Source organism: Thermobia domestica, chromosome 11 (genome assembly GCF_964235325.1).
Source record: "Thermobia domestica chromosome 11, izTheDome1.hap1.1, whole genome shotgun sequence".
Taxonomy (NCBI): Eukaryota; Metazoa; Arthropoda; class Insecta; order Zygentoma; family Lepismatidae; genus Thermobia; species Thermobia domestica.
In genome coordinates, this window is record NC_137464.1 from 52,253,159 (window position 1) to 52,278,200 (window position 25,042).

A 25,042-nucleotide genomic window follows, 5' to 3' on the forward strand; every position below is an offset into this window, starting at 1 on the left:
ATAACCGTGGGACTTAAAACTGAGAGATTTCATTTCATTTCATTTCATAAAACTAACGAAATTCTGTTTCATACTATTATTAAAAAATTACCAATATACTGATGTTAAAATATGCTCAAAACAAACAAAGAAAACCAGTTTTCAAACTGACAGTTTGTAGAATATTCTGACTAATAAATATGGTCCCCACTTGATTTTTTTAAATAAGAAAAATCTTTGAACAGAGGCTTTGGCAACACTGCGAAACATACTTTTATTCTAGTTGATTGGCGTAACTAGGAGGTGTTGCTTGTTGAGTTGGGATAGTGTTAAGAAATCGAAAAGACATGCATGGCGCCACTAGATGGACAGCGACTGGGATTGAAGATGAAGCATTAAGATTGATTGTGAAACAAAGAGGAAACCTGAAGCCTTAACCAGCGGCTGAAGAGGGAGAAGAAGAAAGAAAGAAAGAAATCTTGTGAACGACACTAATGAGATGTTGAAAGGTGTTTCAGAGATGAAGGCTAAAAGTATATAACAGCTAAAAAAAGAAAAAAAAGCTGAATATTTATGATGAAAAGCGTCTGAATGTGAAACAAGAATAGGAAGCTACACTTTAGGAAACATTCAGTTTAATTATTGGTACCCTTAAGCAGATCCATTTGAAAACAGTAGAGAACAACCAGAGACCTAAAAGAAATTCCTCCAGGATGTCTACGTTTACTACTTGCTAGTCAACTTGTAAAGAGAGAAGGTGTTGTTTTTAAATTAATGAATAATACTTACACTAACACACACACACACACACTCACACACACACTATGGAATAATAATAATATTTCCGAGAAACATTCTGAGAAAGGTGAGAATATAAATTAAACTAAACTATATACAGGTATATATATATATATATATATATATATATATATATATATATATATATATATATATATATATATATATATATATATATATATATATAAAACTGTTGATATCAGTCGACAGGACTTAATTAACAAAACCAAATGCAGTAACCTCGTAACAAATATGAAAACATGCTTTTAATAAAATAAAGAGAAAATAAATTTCCTTCCCTCAGCCATTCTAATAAAATTGAGCAAGAAGAAATTTAGAAACAAACTGGGACAATGATAGTTTTCACTAATGTTAACTTGTAATTATTTAAACGTAAAGATCAAAGCGATAATGAATGCATTCGAATACCTGCTCTATCATGTGAAAATTTATGTGTATCACTGTTAGGAATGTGTGTGTAACCATTAACAGAAGTTAAATAATAATAAATTCCAGTCTACTACTTAACAAATGTATTTTGTACATATACTTCTATCTGTTCTAACAAGATAGAAACTATCAATTATATTATTGGCCACGAAGAATATCATTTTAACATTATAAAAATTGTTTTTTTTTTAAATTCTCGAAAAGTACGCATGAAAGTTTTTCCTCAAGGAAATCAAGTTTGTGGGGGCACCGTTTAGAATTTTAACTGTACTCGATGTTTCTATGTTCGTGTCCCTGTCGTTCTAAGTTACTGGTAAAGCGAGTTAAGCAAGTAAAAACCGAGTAAATTTAAGTAGAAGCTAATGATAAGAAGATAAGTAAGTTAATGAGGCACGTTCGGTGAATCAGTTAACTTAAAAAAAAAAGTGGTTATAGCATTGGACTCACGTCCGCTTGGTCCCGGTTTCGATGCGCCTGTTTGCGACAGTGTACTGACACTAGGCTGACACTAGGCTGGACATAGGAGTTCAAGCGATTGCTAGCGGATGGCGCTCAAGTTGGCTCATGCCCACTAAATGGGCTGTTACGACAAATATTTTATATAAAGTTTGTAAGTTAGAAGTCATCAGTCCATTCATATACGAGTATACCTTTACACAATATTATACTTTATAAAAATAAAGTTTTAAAAATATTCGTAATTTAGGGCTATGTCCCGTTAACCATACTGAATGCTGCCTTCTTACTAATGTCGTAATGAGAAGCTTGAGAGGCTATATTTTAGTATCAGTATCAGTTTAATATTAATAAGTGGTGTAGTGAACCATATTCACGAAGAAATTAAATGTCGACTAAAATCAGGGAATTCATGCTATTATTCAGTTCAAAATCGTTTTGTCCTCGTGGGTTCTGTCGAGGAATTTAAAGCTTAAAATATATAAGGTCATGCCTATTGTCCTGTATGGTTGGGAAACATAATCACTTACCCTGAGGGAAAAACGTAGACAGAAAGTGCTTGAGGACAAGATCTTGAAGCGAATATTCAGACGCATGAAAAAACGGGAATGGTGGAAACTTTATAACGAGGCCTGTACATAATTTATATCGTTCACCAAACATTATTAGGGTCATCAAATCTAGGAAGCTTAGGTGGGCAGGTCGTGTATCCAGAATAGAAGAAAGTAGGAACACTTTCAAAGTTTTAACTGGAAATCCAATCGGAAAACGACCATTAGGAAGACTTAGGTGTAGATAGGAGGACAATATTAAGATGGATCTCGCAGAAATAGGAATACGAAGTAGAATCTGGATCCAGTTGGCTAAGGACAAAAGTCAATACAGAGGTTTTGTGAAAGCTGTATTGAACCTTCGGAGTCCATAGGCCATAGAGTTAGTTAAGTAGGTAGGTAGGTAGTGTGGTTATCAAAAGAAAATTTCTATGTGTGCAAAAAGCTTTTATTGATTTTCTGTAAAACCACGCATGAAAACTTAATCATTTTATTCCCCTCACTGAAATCTATCAATTGATATATAATTTTCTAAGAAAATTAAGCAAAAATTTTCTTCTTTTGTTATTTGTAATACTGTAGAGTTCATTGCTTGGAGCATAATGTCGCATTCATCACAAGACTAGAAATACTTGTTGAAGTGGGATTCTAACTATTACTTAAGTTTGTATCCAGTTCAAGTACCTATACCGAGAATTGAGTCAGGAACTACGAATACAGAAAGTTTGTGTGTTTGATATTTGGTCTCGAAGTAGTACTCTATCATATTAGATATCTCTGATTGGTGGCATGATCCTGAAATGTAATTATCGGTGGGGAAACCGTCTATACAGGAAATAGTTGGTTATTCTGTGATGGTTATCTTGCCTAATGGTATAGGAATCCGCCAATATTACGGAATGCAAACCATCTTTTTGATTCGGATTCAACGTTAATGGTAGGTCTTGTTTCTCATGACCTTGGTGTTACATAATGTCGTAATATGCATATCAAATTCTATCTTGTTTAAGTCTAGTCTACACTGAAAGGTCTAGTATAATAGTATACGGCGAAAGTATAATGTTAAATAAATTATAACTTCCTTTTCCCTCTTTCCTTTTATTTCTTTTATCTCCCCTTCCTTCCTTTTTCCTTTCTTCCCCTCTTCCATCATTCCTTTCTTTTACTTCCTTTCTTCAATTTTGATTATTGATACACTTTGATAATATCGATGGAATACATGCCTCTTTTGGTATCTTTACTCCAGTTTTAACACTGGGCTTGACAAGCATAAGTAGGTTTGCTGTTTCCTTTTTCTCTATTTTAAAAGTAGCGTATAACGAAATAAGGTATCAAACTTTCAAGATTTATAGAGTCTAATGCTTGAAAAGTATTACGAACCAGAGTCCCTAATGTAATTTAGTCATTGACGTAGCAACATGAAAGATTCTAATTACATAAAACCGGAATAATATTAATATTGCTTGACCCCAATAGAGCAGCATGCACTGTAGTTCAATATATATGCCGGTCTAGTAGTGAGTAATACGTGAGTAATACTGAATTCTTCCAGTTTTCATTTTAATTATAACTTTTAATGTATGCAGTTGTTTTTCCTTCAAGATGAGATAATACGGTGGAGATGATGAATACGCGACAAAACGTACTAGCGACAAAACGTACCACCGACAAAACGTACAACTTGCCCTGAGGGCTGCTTGTGAAGGGTTTTCTAAAAACACTTTAAATAATGACAAGCGACAAAACGTACCACTTTCCTGGAGGGCTACTTGCAAAGAGTCTTCCAATCAGCCATCAAATTATGTCAGGCGACATAACGTACCACTTGATGGGACGATATATATAAGTACCGATGCAAGACCAAGACTAAGACTAAGACCATGCCTGCAAGATTCTCGCAACACCAAGACCATACCTGCAAGATTCTCGCCAGACAAAGAGCAGAAACAATCTTGCATGTGCAATATTTGAATATTTGCTGATTTCCATCACACTTTATCCAGGCTTTGGACCAGAGACGGATAGGCATTATTAGAGGGGCGCGGACGCTTTCTCCCACAAGGGCCACCAGCATCTCAATGTCACAAATCAATTGCAGTTTTCTTTCTACAGTAAGTCAATAGTATTAACAATTGACAGTTAAAACCTGATATTCTTTCATTAGTATATTATTCTGAATTGTTCAAAATATTATATGAAGTTCAAGGAGAACGTATACTATATTACAAAATTAGCAGATGTTTTAGTGTACTAGTTTTAGATGCTACTGTATCTATCACTTTTGCATTCGATATATTTTTTTTTAAAATAAATCTTTTTCAATAGACATGAACAAAATGTTTTCAAATGTTCCTGAGACATGGTACTCATTAGTCTATTTTTAATGTATTTCAGTTTATTTCAATTTTGAAAAATTTCTTTCACATGTTACCTGAGTTACGGGCAAAGTCAATAAAAAATTGTATGCTGGAAACCTGGATAAGTAATTACTGCACAAATTACAATTCTGCAAAATTAAAAAGCAGCACATTGGACAATTTTGCAACACGTTTTGCATTCGCTTACCTTGTAAACAAATGTATTTTCTCCTAATTCTGAATCACTTGCACCATCAGAACAGGCATTTTTCCTCGGTTGTGCTCGTCATCAAGACTGACTTTCAAGGATATCCACGTCCTTCAAAAGTCCAAGAGAATACATTTATAGTATCATTGGAAACTTCTTAACTGAAGTTTTTCAGAAAATATGTAAGATTATCGAAAGGCACGTTGGAAGTTCTGTTACTTGGTTGAATTGGCTAGGGTAATAAAGTACATCGCTTCTTGAATCTTGAAGAAATACTCAAAACTACCATCTCCAATATTGTGTTGAATGCTTCGATGCAATACCTGGTCATTGGATAGAAGCAGCTTCATCTTCATATTCACAGGAGAAATCTTTGTCCATTTCTGAAGGCGAATTGTCGATAGGTCAATAGAAAAAAAGAAATCACGCTCGAAGTCTTCATATTTGTTATTGGCCCATTCTACAAAGCTTAATGCTGCATTCTTAACTGATTTAAAATCATCTCTCTACTCTTTCAGTTCGAACAGAGTAGTCTGCATCATCCGATAGGACTACACTAGCAGCACCCTCTATTTGGAGATAGTTTGACAGAGAGGTCGTCAAACTCCTAATTCTGAATTCGAACTCCTAATTTTGAAATATCTTAAGGAACATTTCTGCTGTCTGAATTATTTTGAACTTGAGAAGATCTTTTATATATTCTTTCGCTTTACACCTAGCTTTTGGGTTGATATTTTCTGTAGAAGTAATTTTTTTAATTGTTATTGTAAACTCTATATACAAAGCACTTTTTGGGTTCGAAAAATGACCAAACTTTTTCTGAAAAAAAGTGTGTTTTCTACCATTTTGTTTCCGCAATAACTGTTCTGTTTCCTTTGTTAACATTTGATCTTCCAAATGTACATTCGCTGATAAGACTCACGCATAAATATCGCACAGTCATTCAGCAGAACAATGACACAGAATCAATTCAATTTTTTGTCAGATCACATATGACATGATTGAGTATATCAGCGTAACGCCATACGTGTAACTGAGTTCTTAGAAGTTAAACGGTTAGCGTATGCACCTTTGTCGTGGGAGACCTGGGTTCGATTCCCGGCGGGAGCTCATGTGCTTCGGATTTCCCGTAAATCAGTATGTCCCGTCTCATATAGCCTCGCTGCTAAAAAGAAAGTTAAACTCAAAATCAACTGAATCACACGTGTAACTGATCATAGGTGAATTGTAAAAATCTGAATATTGTCCTTGCATGTTACTTGAGCCATCGGTTGAATTTCAAATACACTTCTTAATATCAAAGTTCAACTTCTGCAGAATTTCCAGCAGTAAACCGCAAAGACACTGACCTGTGGTAGATATGCATTTTACAATGACAACAATACTTTGTTTAACAACTATTTTAACAACATACCTTAAAACAATAGAGCACTGGCCTGAAACTATTATATCTTGAGTACTGTCTAATAGAACAGAAAATGTTGAAGCTTGAGAGATTTCTTTCGAAATATCTTCTCTGATAAGTGTGCTGATAGCATTCAAAACATAATTCACCCTGTTTAGTAAAAGTTATGCGACCACTATCCTGCTTACTTCCTCGTATATGACTCTTCTCGGTGACCTTATCTAATTACTTTTAAGCGGAAGATCAAATTTGTTTAAGAAAGGGATAATATCCAAAAAGTTTCCATGATCTATAGATTTGTCTTTCAGTTTATAGGCTGCTACATTTCCTCTGTAAATGAACCTCTTTTACCAATGAGTTTCTGCACTTTGACAACTCGATACATTACCTGTCTGTTCTTCTCAACCTTATACTGACGTTGTTTTACCTGCTCATGAGGAAGTAGTTTCTTAACATGAAGTAGTACGTTTTGTCGCGGATTAAATATCCGAAATGTTTTAATTAGTCCATGACAGATCGTAATTTATATAAGTGGTACGTTTTGTTGTGGAATAAATATCAGAAATGCTTTAATTAATCCATGATAGATTGTCATTTATGACAGATCGTCAAAAGTGGTACGTTTTGTCGCGAAAATTCAAGTGGTACCTTTTGTCGCTGGTACGTTTTGTCGGGACACCGGAGATGATACTATATTGTCAGGGCTAATCCTTATCATGGTCCGTGCCCCCGCTAATTGCACACAGAGAAAAATCCGTTCTCCGGACAGCGGTATATTGTACAAATATACGGTATCCTCTTGCTTTTTTTAGAAATCAGTACGGAACATACGTTATCCATATGCTACATAGGCACTGCCCTTAGGTGTTACTTCATGTCGTTGCAGGATGTCTGTTATCTAACAGTTTTCCGTATATCACATGCATATACTTATGTTATCTTCGTCAGCTAAATGTTATATACGTCCATTTGTATGTGAGAGCCTGACCGCCTACATTGTTTCATATGGAAAGTACGTATAGATGGAACAGAAAGTATTATAAAACAAGCGTTTTCAGTTATACGTCTGCTGTACAATGAGTCCAAAAACTACAGGAATTACACATGTAACCTATTTTTTTAAGTATGCCACATTTTTTCTCAGTGCACCAAATTCTAGTTCTGGTCGTTGTTTGGAACCTACGTTAATAGTAAATCCTATCCTTTCTAAGCTCAGTATTGTATTAAGGACGCACAATAGTAAAATCCAATCTCTGCTAATGCCAGGGACGGATCCAAGAGGGTGGAGAATCGGGATGATTGCCCCCTCAAAAGAGAGAACTTTCTTATTTTATATATAAATAAAACAAATCCCAGAGTTTGGAGCTCTTAAAAGTAGCTCTAAGTAGCAGTATTACAACCTGTCGTCCCCCCAGAAGTAAGTCCTGGATCCACCACTGGTTAATGTTAAACAGAGATTTCAAATATTGTTTCTATAAATAGAATGTGTTTGATTTGTAAAGTTATGAAAGGAAAGTGAATAGGATTTTCACTTATATATGGAGAGAAGAATCCTTTCTTCTTCTGCACCCTTGGACTTGTATTTAAATAGTTAGAAAATATATTTCCTTATCGTAATTATGGAACATAAGAAAATATTTACATAGAGAAGTTTCTGTAGAAAGAATTTTAATTCAACACTGATTGTGGGTACCACATCAATTTTGAATTTTCTAACTGTAACTTGATATGTTTCGACTTGAGGTGAAATCCAAAGAAATTGTGAGGAAAAGTTCTCCAGATTTTGGTCTGAATAGAGCTTAGAATATTTTGTCTGAGGCGCTATTTGATGGTACCAATATAAAATAACAAAAGATTAATTTCCTGTTATTCAAACCGAGATATAAGAGGCTATTCAGTAATCCCGTTGTGTCGTTTAGGAGATTATTATTCTATCCAACAAAAACGAGCCTAAAGATGTCTGTTGGAAGGAAGCTCAAAATCGGGTTCGTTTATAAATTATGGACTTTCCAATGATTACGTAACAAAAACGTTATTGTCTGGAGGGCCTGGGATGGAAGATTTTACATGAGATCATACTTTAACACGTTATTAGTAATGATTTTTGTCTTAAAACTTTAAAAATATAATGGGATATGATACTTTATATTGATATATCTTTTCTCGAGAGCTCGAATTTCTCTCTCTATTACGGAAAATTCCTTCCCCAATACTTACAAGACCTTAAATTAAGGTAGTATTGTTAAATTCAGGTATGACTTCATTTAAATTATTCCAAACAGGATCCTGTAAAACGTGTAATTTGTGATTTAGCTTGTGTTCGCAGGTAGCTTTCTTTCTTTACTGGTATTTACATCCCTTGTCAACAATGACGCTGTATAGGATTAGATCTTCAATTTAAAAGAGGATCTGAAGCACTGTAGTACATTTGATTCTTTCCCATTGGAAACTAGATTTCAAGAATGAGATGCACGTAGGCTACTATAATTTGTAGTCTATTGTAGTTTAAAGAGAAGGGCTATTTTGTGAGTAGCATCATACTTCAAACGTTGTCATAGGAATTGTGAAAGATTGGCAAAAATGCATTTGGAATGGATTACAATTGTCAAGCGACTTATTGCTCATACTGTATCAGAGAGAGAGAATAATTTTGACTTCACTGTACAAATATTTACATGCAGATCAGACAACTAACATTCTTCCGATATTTTGTTCTAACACTCTTTGTAAGCACCACTGTCAGAGATATGAGTATCTGAACCTTAAGTGGAATCTGAACTACATGATTTTTCGTCGTGAGTCGAACCTGGGTTTCTTTTGACACTACAGTCGGAAACACTAATTTCAATAAATATAACTCTTCTCTAACGGTGATAAACTTCTTGAAAGTCAAGCAGGTGTGCAGTACAACATTTTTTTTCATAGTAACTTTATCAAGATTCGTTAGTGACTTAGGTCACCTTTTTTGCTCTCTTATTTGCTATCAGAATCTCATATCTTATCTGGCAAAAAACAAGTTTTCCAAAGCACTCAGAAAAGTACAGAAGTTTCCAAGTTGTTACAACCTTGCGAAGCGGACACTGAAATATCCTATAGGCTCCTTGGGTTAAAATCAGTAAGCTTGGGCTTAAGTTCCAAAACTAACTACTTCCGTTGTTCCTGTTAAGGATTAATCCTTAAGTGACAAATTGCTTCAAGGGTCTGAAGATTTGTTTCTGGAATAGTAGTAATAGTCTCTGTCGGCCCCTCAAATGGTTTTGATCTTTCTTTTCTCTCCCTTGCGAGTCTCTCTGTCTTCCTTTCGCACATCTTCCTTTTACATTGCTGCTTCCATCTTCGCTTTTGATCGCTAAACCAACTATTCTTTTTTAACTTTCTTTCTTTTCTCTGTCTGAAAATTCTCTCTCATCATTTCTGCACCCTCCTCACCAAGTTTCTGCGTGAAATCCCATGGGAGTCTGCCGCTAAGACCGGTGGTTCAAGACTTTAACTTCGAATCTCAAGAAATTTCTCGGGAATAAAATATAATGCGTAACTATCTTCCTTCACTGTTTCGATATGTTCACATTCCCTTCTTCCGTTTTGTCTTGTGCTTTCGTAGATTTCTAGAAGTCTTTTCCTTCTTTTTTTCTTTTATTTGGTTTTCATTTATAATACTCTCTTTCTCTTTCCTTTTCTTATCTTCCTTCTTTTTATTGTACCTTTCTCTACGTGAGTGCTTCCTTCCTGTGTTACGGATGTTCAGGGATTTATTTCAGGGGTCTTTATATCCAGATTTCCTCTTTAGCGTTTACAGGTATTCGTTAGTCGATTTTGGCTGCTTTTAGAACTTACTTATCCAATTGTAATTTGACACTAAGAGGCATATGAAACAAATGTGAAAATATGTTTGTTTTAATGTTATTAGCTGCATATGGTACTAGATTAGCCGAAAGGTTAGGTCACGTAACTTTGATCTAAGTGGTCCTGGGTGCTATTCTCAATGAATCCAAAGATGGTTTGTAATGAAGCATTTGGAAAGCGCTGCTTCTAATAAGAAATAGCCAACTCTAAACTAGGAAACTGTAAATAAACATATTGGGTGACGATTCTCTATCTACTTATCATTCAATTGTCAGACATCAACCTTCTTGGGCTAAATTCCAATTAAGGCCTGAATGTGTTTGAAATTCATATATATATATTTTTTGTCAGACTTAGTGCTAGCAAAATTAGGAAGAATTCACTAATATAAACGTGATAGGTAACGTGGTTGATAGCATTTATTTACAGTCAAATGTCAAAATTCATACAAGATATTCCTGCACTGGTAATATGGTGTAAGTTACAAATCCCAAACATCATAGAAAAAAATATTATATTATTTCTGATTCACATTTTTCATTGTTCTTTTCTTTCAATAAAATATAATTTAGGTGGATTTTATTATAGTCCTATTCATATTGAACATGTTTTATTACAACTTTCAAATTTCATTGAAATTACGCTGTCTTCGTTTTCACCCTTATCTTACAGAAGGGTATGTTTGTGTACTACATTACATATGGATCCTTAGGAGAGCGCTCACCTCAATCAATTCCTGGTTCGACCCCAGCCCGCGCCAAATGTTTTTTTTTTTTTGTGACGGACAGACACTGTGCACATGGACTTCTCGGATTTCTCCCGTTTCCTCCCACTTCCTTCACTCCACCACTATCATGCACATCATCATCCACATCTTCACATTTTTTATGAATAATTGTTAGTTCTTGATCACTGTTATTATTTAAAACTGCTTTGTGACAAAATGGTTAGCTTACTCACTTGCTAGGTTATTATACTCATTTTAGTACTGAGGTTATTGGAATGGACAAATGGATTAACGTAGGACCTAAGCCACAAAAAATTTGCATTGAAGTCGATCTTAAGTCTCGTGTTCAAAAGGTAAATATTAACTGTTTCGCCAAGGGGAAGTTTACAAACTGGCCAATTTGTTGGTTGCTGTTTAATATCCTCTTTCAAGTGCGGTTCAGAACAATTACTCCAGCTTGTATCCGAGGTAAGTATCTCATTAGTACCCGGCGCCACGTGTACGGAAAGTGATCATTCAACCACAAAGTAGTAATGTAAAATTACTACAATCTTATCGCATTTAGAAACCCATATGATAAGTGCACAATCGCGGTCAAAAATTTCTCAAGTGTTATAAATAGGGTGACCTAAAAGTCAGTTCCCGCTGAGAGGAAACAAAATTATGATACTTACAGTGAAATCTGTCAGTATGTATACCTGAAGAGCAGTAAGAGAACCACAATCTAACGCACATACTCGAAATGTTTTACCTCATTTGGAATACATTCTATTAATTCTTAAAACTATCTGTGCAGTTTCTTTAAGGGAAGTCTAATTTTTCGGTCACCTCGTACAAGAATTCATAGTGTATTTAAAAGAAGTTTTTCTCATGATTATACCCTATCGTAACCACAGTACTGAAAAGAAAATCCAATGAAAATTAATAATATTGGTCGTTTTTAAAAATAATTTGTTTGTTTGTCTCTCCCACTCTTCTTTAGGAGGGTTAAGGGGAACTTGTCGTCACTGGCGTTTAAGTTAGACTTAAATGGCATCAGAATTGACACCAATTAACTTAACAAAACTGAAAACTAATGATTCGACACTAATGTCAATTGATTCCAATATTTTTATACGTCACCATTTCGCAACCCAGGTGCTAATGGGGGCTTAAATTGGACTTAAACGGGCATCAGGTCTGTCACTATCTATCTAAACGACCCGGAAAATTATGGATTCCACACCAATAATCGGTAGCTCATTTTATATGTACCCCTCCCCTCCTATTAGGAGTATTAGGTGTCTTACTCTCACTGACGGTGAACTTGGACTTTAGGGGCATGGGAAGTGTCACCAATCAGCTCACGGACTCCTAAAACTATGTATTCGACACTAATATCGGCCGTTTTGGATCATTTTTATATTCCCTCCTCCCACTCCTCCTAGGTGCGCTAGGGGATTTTATCCCGATAGTGCCCTCTTGCAGACTGTAAGTAGTATATGTGTGAAGTTTGGTTATTGCTCCAGGTGTTCCAGTTTTATGCTGGAACATATACACACACTCACTCGCATATAACAATCATATCAATGCTCCTGAAATGAATAGTTCTACAGAAACTGCAGACATGAACACATAAGTTCATTGAATAATTATTGTATTCTTCCTTTAGCAATGTTAGCTAAATACTAGGGATAAATATGCACAAAATATTAATTATGGTAAAATTACCGTATTTATTTTACGTAATAATATTACATTATTACTTTCTTTTACATTGACACCATTCCATTATTAGTTCAACTCTCTCTCAGTAAGATTGTTTTGACAGGCGTAAAAGATATTACGTTTTGTCTCGTCTGCTCGATATTTTCATAACTCAATGAAGCATTCAATGTTGGCATCTGTCTACCGCCTGCTCTCAGCGCCAAACTCTTCTCCCCCTTCTAAAAAAAACTTCCGTTTTTTCGGCTTCCACCCTTTTATGAATAAAAGGCTTAGCGCTGTATTTCAGAATTCCAATCATGCTTGCAACAGGATAATTGAAATTCCTTCTACCGTAGAATATGGTGGTATAACGGGTCGAAGGTGTTGGGCACATACGCAACAAACTGTAACAGTGAAATTGTACTGTCACTTCGACATTAAAATTATAAATAACAAACTTGTGTTGTAAGAGATATGGAATGCTAAAATAATCGAATCGAATTATTTATTTATTTATATTTTTAGCAAAAAATTTAAACTATTACAATTCCTTATCCTAAAAGATTATTAAGATAATTTCCAAACTAATTCAAGTCAACGTCGCATGTATTTTGCTATAGACTCAAGCAATATATTAGGCTTACAAACTGTGATATTCGTAAATAATAGAAATCCTATGGAACGCTATGTCTGTTTGTCCATGCTGTTGTCAGTCTGTTGACAAATATCAAAGCTAAAGCAGTAAGACATGGGGAGAAGCTGTTTTCTAACGTTGTATTGAATCTAGTGATCCAAACAATATATTCAATCTCGACTCTAATCTCTCTAATGTAACCAGAAGTGGCACACATTTACTATTTCCGGTTTAAATATTAATCTCTATAAAGGAAGAACGGTAAGGGAAGGCAAAAACCATACTTTTTTATAATAGATTGAACATTCAAAGGACAAACACCACTTGCGCCATTGACATTCTACTGAAACCGGAAATGATAGAAGTTTGCAATTTCCGGTTTTAATATAAATCTTTATAGATCTAAAACAGTATAGCCTAAAATGTATATAAATTTACTCTTCCAAAGATAGGGTTTAATGTCTCTATTGAAACAAAAAAATAGTAGATGTCTACTAGAGTTTCTGATTTCTATTAATGATTTCTATACTGGAAAAACGATAATAGATAGTCAGAAATTGTTTCATTGATATGAATTCAATATCGGAAGAATAAAAGGTTCAATCTCAGCTTAAATCGTGAAACTGAAATCGAAAATTTTTGAAATCTGTCGTTTTCGGGTTTTATATTGGATTTTCATATACTGTTAGTAAAAGCTATAGCTAATATATCGAAAATTGTTTTTAAGTATAGATTCTTACCTCACGTGTAGGCCCTTATTGTTCATTATCCGGTTATTAACACTGAAACTGACGACTCTATTACTACTGGTTAAATTGTTGTACCCTCAAAAGTTCGGAAGTATATCGTAGTTTCTTCTGTTGAAACTGGAATTGATAAATTTATCACTCCCGGTTAGAATATTGGACCTCCATGGTTTGGAAGATTATCATAGTTTTTTATATTTAAACTGAAATTGATGAATCTATCACTCCTGGTTAGAATATTGGACCTCTATAGTTTGGAAGACTATCGTAGTTTCCTCTATTAAAACGGAAAATTGATAAATCTCACTTCTGGTTAGAATATTGGACCTATAGCTTAAACGACTATCGTATTTTCCTTTATTGAAACTGGAATTGATAAATCAATCATTTCTGGTTAGGATATTGGTCCTCTATAGTTTGGAGGCCTAACGTAATTTACTCTATTGATATCGAAAGTGATAAATTTATCACTTCTGGTTAGAATATTAAGCTTTTATAGTTTTGAAGTTTACGTTAACTTTACAATGTGAACGAAAACTCACTTGTTATAAATTAGGATTACTTCCACTAAGAATCTTCATCTCCATCTTAACTTTGATGTAAGACATGTACATTTTAGTACTAAATCGATATCAATATGCTGTATTTTTTTCTCCTGCAACCATACTTTGTGTTACGTTTCTTGAAGTACATTTATTAATTTTTTCATTATCCTTTTCTGATTATCCCAAATCACTTTCTCAATTTTTCCAACTGATTTGTCTTCCCTCTGTTATATAATTTTCTTCATACCGAACTTATTCTTAATATAGTGTCCATTCATGGTATTCTTTTGTATTATACAATTCTTCACATGAAACATTTGGTAAACTTTAATTTAAAAAAAAAAACTCTTTGTGGAAGGGTTTCCAAAATACTCTTTATTACTTCCTAGACACTTTGACCACAATTCATACCTTTCTCATATACTTCTTTAGTGTAATCTATGACGCGCTGCCAGCACTACGGAAGCACGCTGACATTCTAAAAGAGATGACACGCCATGATGAATTTGATGAGTTGAAAGCTACTATCCAACGTATTAGTAATGTAATGACAGGGTTGTGCATGACCTCTTTCAGAGTGTCAGCGTGCTTCCTAAGTGGTGGCAGAATGTCATAGACAGTAAACAGTAATGGACACTGCTTACAGACATAATGATATTTCAGTTTCTCAGCATCTCCTGTTTATTATGTATTGTATTAAATACGCATATTTGATCCGGACATCCCTATAATTTGTATTGTACTATAGTTTGGAGATACAGCTTACAAAGAACTATCCAAAAACGCATATCTTTCAGATGGTTAACATATGCTTAAGCACCTCCATCGCTGCAATCCTTGATTTACAGTGTAGTGGAGTTCGTTACTTTATAGTTCAAGTTTGTTATCCAATTGCATTACAAATACATAGATGAATGTCTACAGTGATTCGAAACAGGGACAAGACGACGAGCATCGCGGTACGCAGCTGCATTGATGCTCTGATCAGCTGGTAGCAATTCCCGAAGCACGATGCCGCGATCAGTCCACTAAACACACAGGAGGACATTCTTCTGGAGCAGTGCTGGTTTCATCTGTTTTGGAACCGGTTCATGGAATGCTAACCAATGATAACAGCGCCATAGAGCTTCGAACAGACCCACTTCTCATCACATGTTAACACCCTGTCCAGAAATGGCTCTTTCCTTAGACGAGACAGCAAAGAAACACAGGTGTCTGCTCGCGTTGCCTTCTGGTCTGAAGGCAAATCATGTGGGACACATCGACCCAACTTGTATTGCTTCCCAAATTGATGTAGGTGCTGCCGAATGGTTTCCTCACTCACACTGAGTTGTAGTCCCAGTTCCTCACATGTCTGACCCCTGTCCGCCTCAATTGCTGCCTGAATATCTTTATTTTGTACATGTGTTGGTCTTCCGGTACGCGGTGTGTCTTCGAGTGTTTTGTTACCATCCTTAAACTTGTTAACCTACCATTTCATTGTCCGCGTAGTCACGACACCCTCACCAGAGGCCTGGCATATCGCCCCGCTGCAGTGGCGTTTGACACAAATTTGAACTCGTACAGCATAAACGCCCTTATGACGCTCTGTGGAGGCCCCAAGTTCACTCTGCCCTTACTCAGGTTCACTGAACTGAAGTGCAACAACCAGGTGGTATGTTGGATATACCTACACCATCAACTGATCTTCGCCTTATCTCAATTCGCACTCAACTCACAATGTGAGGGCTAATTGAACACAATCCTCCACAAAAAGCGACAGAACCTTCTTGGTTACCGTTATGTATGGCAGAAGCGAGAGTAGCCAATTAGACGTGCCAATACTAGCGTTTTGGGCTTCTGAGCAGGTCTTCTATCGTATAACATTCTAGGGTATCGCGAGGTATCGTTCAAGAGAAGAAGTGAAATACTGCATACGCAATTATGCTAGTTGCTATACTGTTTCAAGATGGGCAAAAGTCCCTCCACATGACGTCACGGACAGGCAACCAATCAGAACGCTAAACGCGAGCTGGGTCTACCTGTTATTTTATATAACTTGGTTCTGAACTTTTCCGTAAGAAAGTTACAATTTCAAATACGTATGTATAGCTTTGTTTAAGATTTTAAAGTAACAACATTATTGCACCCGATAATTCATTGTTTTGTGCGTCATTTCGGCTTGAATGACTAGAGAGCGAATGTGGGCCGTACTACTGAGGATCGGATTAGCAAGAGTCCAGTGTACCATACGCTTAATTTCATTTACGGGGAATAGGGGCCACGGTTGGTCTTCGGTACTAGCTCGTGCCGGCAGAACTTTGTAGGGAAGAAATAACGTGTGCGTAGATTCTTTCGGTTGTTTTTCGTTTCCTCTCGCCTTCTTTATTCCACCATATTGTTTGTCAGCATGTAATTTAATTTCGGAGCATAATTATGGGGGGTTAAACTAAATAATAGAAGACTAATACCAGTGATAGAAACATACAATTGCATTTAATGTAAAATATCGAATAATGTTACATGTTTTGCAAGGTAACTTGAAATATTCCTTATTTCCGTGATAAAACAGGGAAAATATTACACGAGTTTTATATTACACGATTTTCTTTCTTTTCTTTTCTTTTTTCTTTTTTTTAGAAAAAAGGGAATACCTTATCAATCATTCTTGTTGACAACACCTACCAGCTATGCATTGTGAAACGTCAAGATGTTATTAATACCACAGTTTCATCTTTATCATCATGTCCCAGTTGACTTTTCTGCCATGAGAGGTAATGGAAACAAGTTATTGATAGAGACGGTCATCATCACCAACCTAGTTTATTGGATTTTGGGCTTGATGAAAACGCTTCGCAGAAAAGGAATGAAAGAACACAACGCTCGAATATCCCATCCATCCGCTCATGAACTGTGTGTGTCTCTCTCTTCCTGAAAATAATATGATGATCTCGGTGACAGGAGGAAAACGACGCCAGAACAACAGGTGGTAGTTAGCCGTTAAACGAGGTTTTGATTAAATTCTGCCGTTCAATTTAGCAGCTCAACGAAGTCTTACTGCACCCAACGTCAAACTTCGTTCTTTGTGTAAAGTAGGTGGTGGGATGCGAAACGTAGCCCAAAAGTAGTTTGGTCGTGGTTAAGTTCGTTTGGCAGTTAAAGACTTCGGTTGGGGGAAAGGAGAAGAGAAAAGAAGTATTTTGGGGTTGAAGAAGACTTTCTCATTGGTAGAGGGACGGGTTGAGGTAAGAAACGTAACGTTACGAAGAAGGTAAAACCAGGTCAAAAACGAGAACTTTGTTATCAACATAATCGATATCGTTGTTGTAATTGGGATAGAAAGTGGAAGGGGTAGAAGTGGTTTTCAGGGTATGTGAACATAATTAACTCTTCTTCAAGGCTCTTGCTAACTTGGAACTCATTATGCGTATTATTATCGTCAGTCAAGTTTGACTTCTTGATCTTCATCGGTGAGTTACAGAAGAAGGGAAAATGGTTCACTATCAAAATAGAAATTGTTGAAATGTTTTGCTATTCAAATTATTAATGTACAATATTGTCAGCGTATGACAAGATATGAGTTTAAAATTCGACTAATAAGCCCCGATGTTAAGGGAGAAGATGACGAAATGAAAATGAAAAATGAAATCTTCCAGTTTAACATCTCTCGATTATTCCCTTGGAAGCCGCAATGGCTCAGTGGTAGAGGGTTCATCTCTGGTGCATGGAATACTTGGTTCGATCCCAGCTCGCGCCAAGTGCACTTTGTGGTGGACAAACATGGGGTTTTCTCGGAGTTCTCCCGTTTCCTCCCATTTTCTTCATTCCCTCATTTCATTCATTTCTCATCATCACCGTCTTCTTTAGCCTAGCAGGCAAGGCTAAGGGAGATGAATGATCAAGGCAAGTCAATAATAATCGAGAAATTGCTGAAGTGATAACTTGGGAGGAAACGGCACTACCCCGAGAAAACCTACAGACAGATGTTTTCCTCCATAAAGTTACTTGGCCGAAGTTCGAAGCAGGGAACCCACGCACCAATGGAACGTATCTCTACCATTGGTCCACCGTCCTCCCCGAAAAAAAGCGATAAGATGGATGATAATGGTAAAATAACGAAAGTTGAAGGAAACGAGAGAACACGAAGAAGCCAACGAATACAGTGTTTGTCTACCACGAAGTGTATTTGGCGAGAGTTGGAATCGAACCAGAGATTCCATGCACCTAGAGATAAGCACTCCACCATTTATCCCCAAGGCAAATAATGTCCAAAGGTGAGACCTAAACCAATCGATAGATTTAATTGAGGTAAACTAACTGATATAACTAAGTGTTGATTCCCATGCGTGGTTTTCGAGAAAATTGACAAAGTGAAGTAGCTATTTAAACCCCCCAAAAAAAGTCGCGTTGCAATAACCATGTCACTAATTAAGATAAAACTGACGAATATTCTCGTCAAACTTTTCATTATAGTACTAGCAAAGAAAATAGTACATAGAATAGTTAATGACATATATATTTCAAAATTGTCATTAAAACTTAAATTTTACTGTCGAAAAGTGAGACACAGAAATCGGGGCATTACGTTGAATTGAACATGATGAGATACTTGAGGGCAAATTCTAATGTATAGTTTTATAAAATATCAGGAGAAAGGAGTTCTCCTAACACTGACTCAAACATTACTTATAAATTTAAGTAAAATTTACTACATTGTAAATTTAAGTCAAATTACCTTAAATTTAATATTTACCTTGTAGATTTAAGTCAAATTTAAATTATAAATTTAAGTAACATTTACATTGTAGATTTAAGTCAAAAATATATTGTAAATTTAAGTAACATTTATATTGTAGATTTAAGTCAAATTTATAGTGTAAATTTAAGTAACATTTACATTGTAGATTTAAGTCAAATTTACATTGTAAATTTAAGTAATATTTACAATGTAGATTTAACTCAAATTTAAATTGTAAAGGACCCCGCACTTTTCTTATGGAAAGTGGCTTTCGGTTAATGTTGTTGAAACTTCGCTGGTTGATAGTTGATAGTTCTTAACATGTGGATCAAAGGTCTCAATGGGCACAAAGACCGAAATCCACTCCTTCCCCCAAAAAAACCGCCTCCAATTAGCTGGGGGGATTGAACTGATTTCAGCATGTAAAACAATTTGTTGTTTTAATCAACTCAACAAGGACCCCAAACAACCACATGTTAGACTATCAAACTACCCCACTTGACAGCACCCTTTGCCCCCCACATATCCCCCCCCCCGCGAATTACCTTACGGATGTTCCATATTACTGTAGTTTATAGTTGCGCGTATGTGTTGAAATACCTACAGTTTTGGTCTCACCGACAATATAATGGGTTTCACGTATCGCTGATTACGAATCTGAGATGAGAGTTCTAGAATTCAAGATGGAGGATCAATATGGCGGATCAAAAACACGAAACTCCTGAATGTAGCCACAAATAGCTGTTTACTAGGGTATTTTGGGTCGTTGGTTACGAATCTGAGGTCAAAATTCTTGAATTTAAGATTGCAGATCCAATATGGTGGATAAAAACGTCGAAGCCACAAACCGTAGTAGACAAGAGTGGTTTTAGATCGCTGTTTAAGTACGCAACATTCCTTGATACTTCAGCCCCCATGTAGAATTATTCTGCTCCCTTGCCCTTTACCAAAACCCACCACAGATATCTTAATGCTGAACGGTGTTAAAATAATTCATCAATTATCTGTTCATTATTTTCATCATTTCGGTTTGCAGCATGTAATGTGGTACTTAGCAATGAGTCATCTTGATATCTAATATTCTGTAAATGTCGTGCATGGCCTAAATACCACAAGACACTTGCAACGTGCGCAAATGTACCTAATGTACGAGCGCCGCTTTGACATGTACAGTAGTAACCTTGAATAACATTTTGATCATAATCCTGGTCATCATCATTGGCTACATATGCTATGAAAACTTGATGCTTAGTTGCATTGCGGAACCTTGAGTAGAGACGTATGCGCAGGAATCCCGGTTCAGTTACGTTTTCGTCAAGCTGGAATTGCTCATCCTTATCTCGTATTAGTTTATCTTGTACGTAAGAGGATGAGAGATCTACTTGATATGTGCCTACAGTGAAATCTCATAAGTAGTTTAAGTTAAGTACAAAGAAATCAATTAGGCCTTGATCATTCAGCGGTACCCATTGACCGTTCCTTCTAATAAGATTATCTACCTCCACCCTTGCTTTAACAACGTTCGGCATGATTGACCTATTTCTCATTTCTCTAGCTAATTCAATGGTTGCATCTTGCATGAAACTAACGGGATGGTATCTGTTCAAAATAGCTCCAGCTATGCGATAGAAACTATTCAGTTTCTTTGCATGTTGCAGATTCAACGTTTGTGCTAGAAACTTAAAAACAGATCTTAGATGCCCGTTTCTTGCCTCGACTATCCATCGACTTTTAGTAACTAGTCGAGAAGTATTCGCATCTTCTGTTGATAGTTGTCTTTCACGTGGTAGTAGGAGTGCGGGCATTCTATGATCAATTCCTAAATATTCCAGTAAAGGAATTGCATCGCGGTATCCTCTCTCTATAAACACAATGACCAGGATTATGATCAAAATGTTATTCAAGGTTACTACTGTATATGTCAAAGCAGTGCTCGTACATTAGGTACATATGCGCACGTTGCAAGTGTCTTGTGGTATTTAGGCCATGCACGACATTTACAGAATATTAGATATCAAGATGACTCATTGCTAAGTACCACATTACATGCTGCAAACCGAAATGATGAAAATAATGAACAGATAATTGATGAATTATTTTAACACCGTTCAGCATTAAGATATCTGTGGTGGGTTTTGGTAAAGGGCAAGGGTGCAGAATAATTCTACATGGTGGCTGAAGTATCAAGGAATGTTGCGTACTTAAACAGCGATCTAAAAACACCCTAGTCTACTACGATTTGTGGCTTCGACGTTTTCGGGGGTATGTGGGGGGCAATGGGCGGTGTCAAGTGGGGTAGTTTGATAGTCTAACATGTGGTTGTTTGGGGTCCTTGTTGAGTTGATTAAAACAACAAATTGTTTTACATGCTGAAATCAGTTCTTCCCCCCCAGCTACTTGGAGGCGGTTTTTGGGGGGAAGGAGTGGATTTCGGTCTTTGTGCCCATTGAGACTTTTGATCCACATGTTAAGAACTATCAACCAGCGAAGTTTCAACAACATTAACCGAAAGCCACTTTCCATAAGAAAAGTGCGGGGTCCTTTATGTATCGTAAATTTAAGTAAAATTTACATGTAAAATTAAGTGAAATTTACAGTTAACTTAAATAAGATTGTGTTGAATTGTAATTCATATTGTATTGGATAGAGTAATCTGAGCAAACCCCCCAGGCATTTATGCTGAAAAAGTGTTAGATATTTTTCTTAAAGAAGCTCTGTAGAACATTTCGTGCTGAAGGGTTCTGCTTCGATCCCAGACTATCCTGACTTGTGGATGATAACATCATGTCCTTAGATTTCCTTGAGGTTCTTATACCCTTGTATATAATTATTTCCATTCTCGTTCCGTTGGAGTTATTAACGCCCCGTTTATAATTTCAATTGGAAGTAGTTACGAGATATTAAATTAAATTGGGTAAAATTACACTAGCTCTAAGTTACAGAAACAATAAGATTCCTAATTGGAGATTGAATTGTGATGGTGGATACACATCCATGTATATGGTTCCAGTGTTTATATTTTTCTTATTGTTTTAAAAGACATTTTTACTTTTCTACTTCTCAAAACAATTTGTGTGAAGTGTTCTTAACTCTGCTAATGTGCGGGTAAACTTTCTGCTCCAGTTATGAACATATAGACGCATGTGAAGTCTCGGGAGATAATGTTCACACTTGGTTAATGTATTGTAGACAACATTAATTTCATTGCTTTAATTAAACAGAAGAATTTGCCGTATTTACAGTCAGATGTGCTTTTATTTGTGCACTAGCTTCAACTGAGGACCAATTTTAAAATTTAAGTTCAAAATTAATCAGATAGGTAATCAGTTGATAGAATGTGTACAAATTAGTGGCCAGATTAACTTTTAATTATATACCAATGTTGAAGTTTAAATACAAGGTTAAATCAGTGGTGAATTAGGATAAAGTGAAATCAGTGATTTCTCTCATTTCACTTTGTCCTAATTTCCCACTGATTAAGAAAAGAAAAAAGAAAACTAACTTAAGTATGAAAACTAACTCTTCTATGACATTACAATGATATGTAAATTTATCAAATGTTGTTTATTAAACGTGTTTTATAAAATTATTATTTTAAGAGTAGTAGGATTAGACGATTGATTCGAAATCGTATGTATTCATTATACGATTTTTGTTTGTTGAATAATATCCGATTATAACCATTTGAAAACTAATTACGTCACGTTTTGCATGTATTTACAGACAAGCCATGACGGTAACCTTACAATCAGCACTCTTACTTTCATTCCAACGATAGAAGATAGCGGAAAGTATTTATCGTGTCGAGCAAGTACACCTCTCATACCAAGGAGTGAGATTGAGGATGGATGGAAACTAGACATATACCGTAAGTAAAACCAAAAAAAATCCTTCCTATCCTTTTAAAAAAAAAAGCATTTTTTTGTGTGTGTATTGTTATGTATCTGACTAAGACCTAATACATTAATATAAAAAATTGTTGTCCTTTAGTGCTAGCTGGTGTTATTGAAGCATTCAGAAAGAATTAAGTACAAGATGGACGTAACAACAACCTTGTGATTAAATTTTATGCGTAGTTTTTTTTTTTTTTTTTGTAAGAAAAAGTCTTTTCTGGCTCTAAAACGTGTGTCGTTTGCTGCATAGTCGCCTGTTCAGTATCCCGCCAGAGGTAACCATATAACAGCAATAATGATCGATACAGAAAATATAATATAAACTTTAGCGGTCTACTTCTCATGATTAGTAGGGCGTTTTCGAAACGTTGGCCACAGGACCAGACTCAGGTGATTCTGGGGCCTGATTCAGAACAATGTTTGTGGGGAACCAGGTTCTCAGCCAACTAGTGCACCCATACACACATACATACATACACATGTGAGTTAATAGACCAAATACATGTAACCTACATTTGCATACATGTAACTAACAATATTTGTATATCAACACCAAGAAAAACAGTCTCGTACCGCTTGTTTTAGTGATTGTAAAATATATTAATTCTCAGGAAAATATGAAACTGTTAGTAATAAATTATATTTTTTGAACTCCTAAAAGTCACTTAAGACTCATAAACTATAAATGAGTCATTTTATTATCTTTTTGTTATGAGAAATTATTTTTTTCTTGTTATTTTCTTCTCTGTAGAGTCTTTCAGAATTCTGTTTGAGTTCAAACCTCTGCTAATGTCAGACTCAATGGTCAGAACTGCCAAATTGTTTAAATGTTCTTGGCTGAAATCTCAAACTATGTTCTAATTACCTTCAAGTTGAAAAACTCTTTTCTCCACGTGCTACAATCACTGGGATTGTCAAGAAAGTCGTACATTGTTATGAGTACTCTTGACTGTATTTGACACGCCAAGAGTATTACACTGTAGTGCGGGTACCGATTGGAAACAGTTAGTCCTATTGGCTTAAATTCGACACTGATTAGACTGTCTACGTAACTCATCCGGGCATAACTACGTTTAATTTGAAGGTGTACTTTTTAACTTGTGTAGAACACACGTGGAATATTGGCCTCTGCTGACCTGTGGTTTCTTATTTTTTGGTCATCAATATTGAAATTTGTCCGCGAAGTATATATTATACATGCGGTTCTGCCCAACAAAGCTGAGATTTAGATGTGAAATATATCTATTATACACGCAAGTTTGTCAAACGAAGTTGAGATTTGGGTGATGTGAAGTGTATACCTAGGTATATTATACACGCAATTTTCGTCTACAGAGTTGAGGTTCGGATGTGAAGTATATACGACACGTGGTTTTGGCCAAATTTTCCAAAAATATTTGATAATTGTTGTTGTGTACTTAAAGCTGTACTAAAATTAATAAAACATATGAATAATAAAATTAATAAAATTAATGGAAATAACTAGCCTAAATACTAAAATTTTATCAGACAAATTTTAGGATTGTTTCTTGATTTGTCGATTTTTGTTTAATTGTGAAGAATTAGGGGCGAAACTTATGAATATTCTTACGTCATCATCATAGGTATTCTGCCTTTATTGGCAGGTCACTTGCCGCAGCTGAGAAGCTTCCATGCTCCACGGTCCCCCGCTAACTTCTTCGTCTTCGGGTATGATCTTTCTGTTTTTATATCATCCATTAATTGTAGTCTCCTTCGCCCCCTCCCTCTCTTTCCCGCCACCATACCCCCTAGGACGTCCTCATGATACAATCTCTTCTTAGGCAATGTTCCAACCAGTTTCTCTTCCTCTTCCTAATAATATCTAAAAGTGTTCTTTTCTCACCCACCATTTCTAACACTCTCTCATTCGTTTTCCGCTCGACCCAACTAATTCTCTCCATTCTTCTCCACACCCACATTTCGAAGGCTTCCAGTCGATTTTCATCACCTTTACGTAATGTCCACGTTTCCGCCCCATACAGTACAACACTCCACACGAAGCATTTTATGAGTCTTTTTCTCAACT

General features: G+C 35.8%; 1 protein-coding gene across 2 annotated transcripts in view; it reads left to right on the forward strand.

Moving 5' to 3' along the window:
• Positions 1–25,042, forward strand: part of LOC145664069 (nephrin-like) — a 727,167-nt gene that overhangs the window by 524,164 nt on the left and 177,961 nt on the right. For both annotated transcript variants that reach the window (XM_081730409.1, XM_081730410.1), the window contains exon 7: positions 22,826–22,970. In XM_081730409.1, coding sequence (XP_081586535.1) covers positions 22,826–22,970 — 145 coding nt within the window. The remainder of the gene's footprint in view (positions 1–22,825; positions 22,971–25,042) is intronic.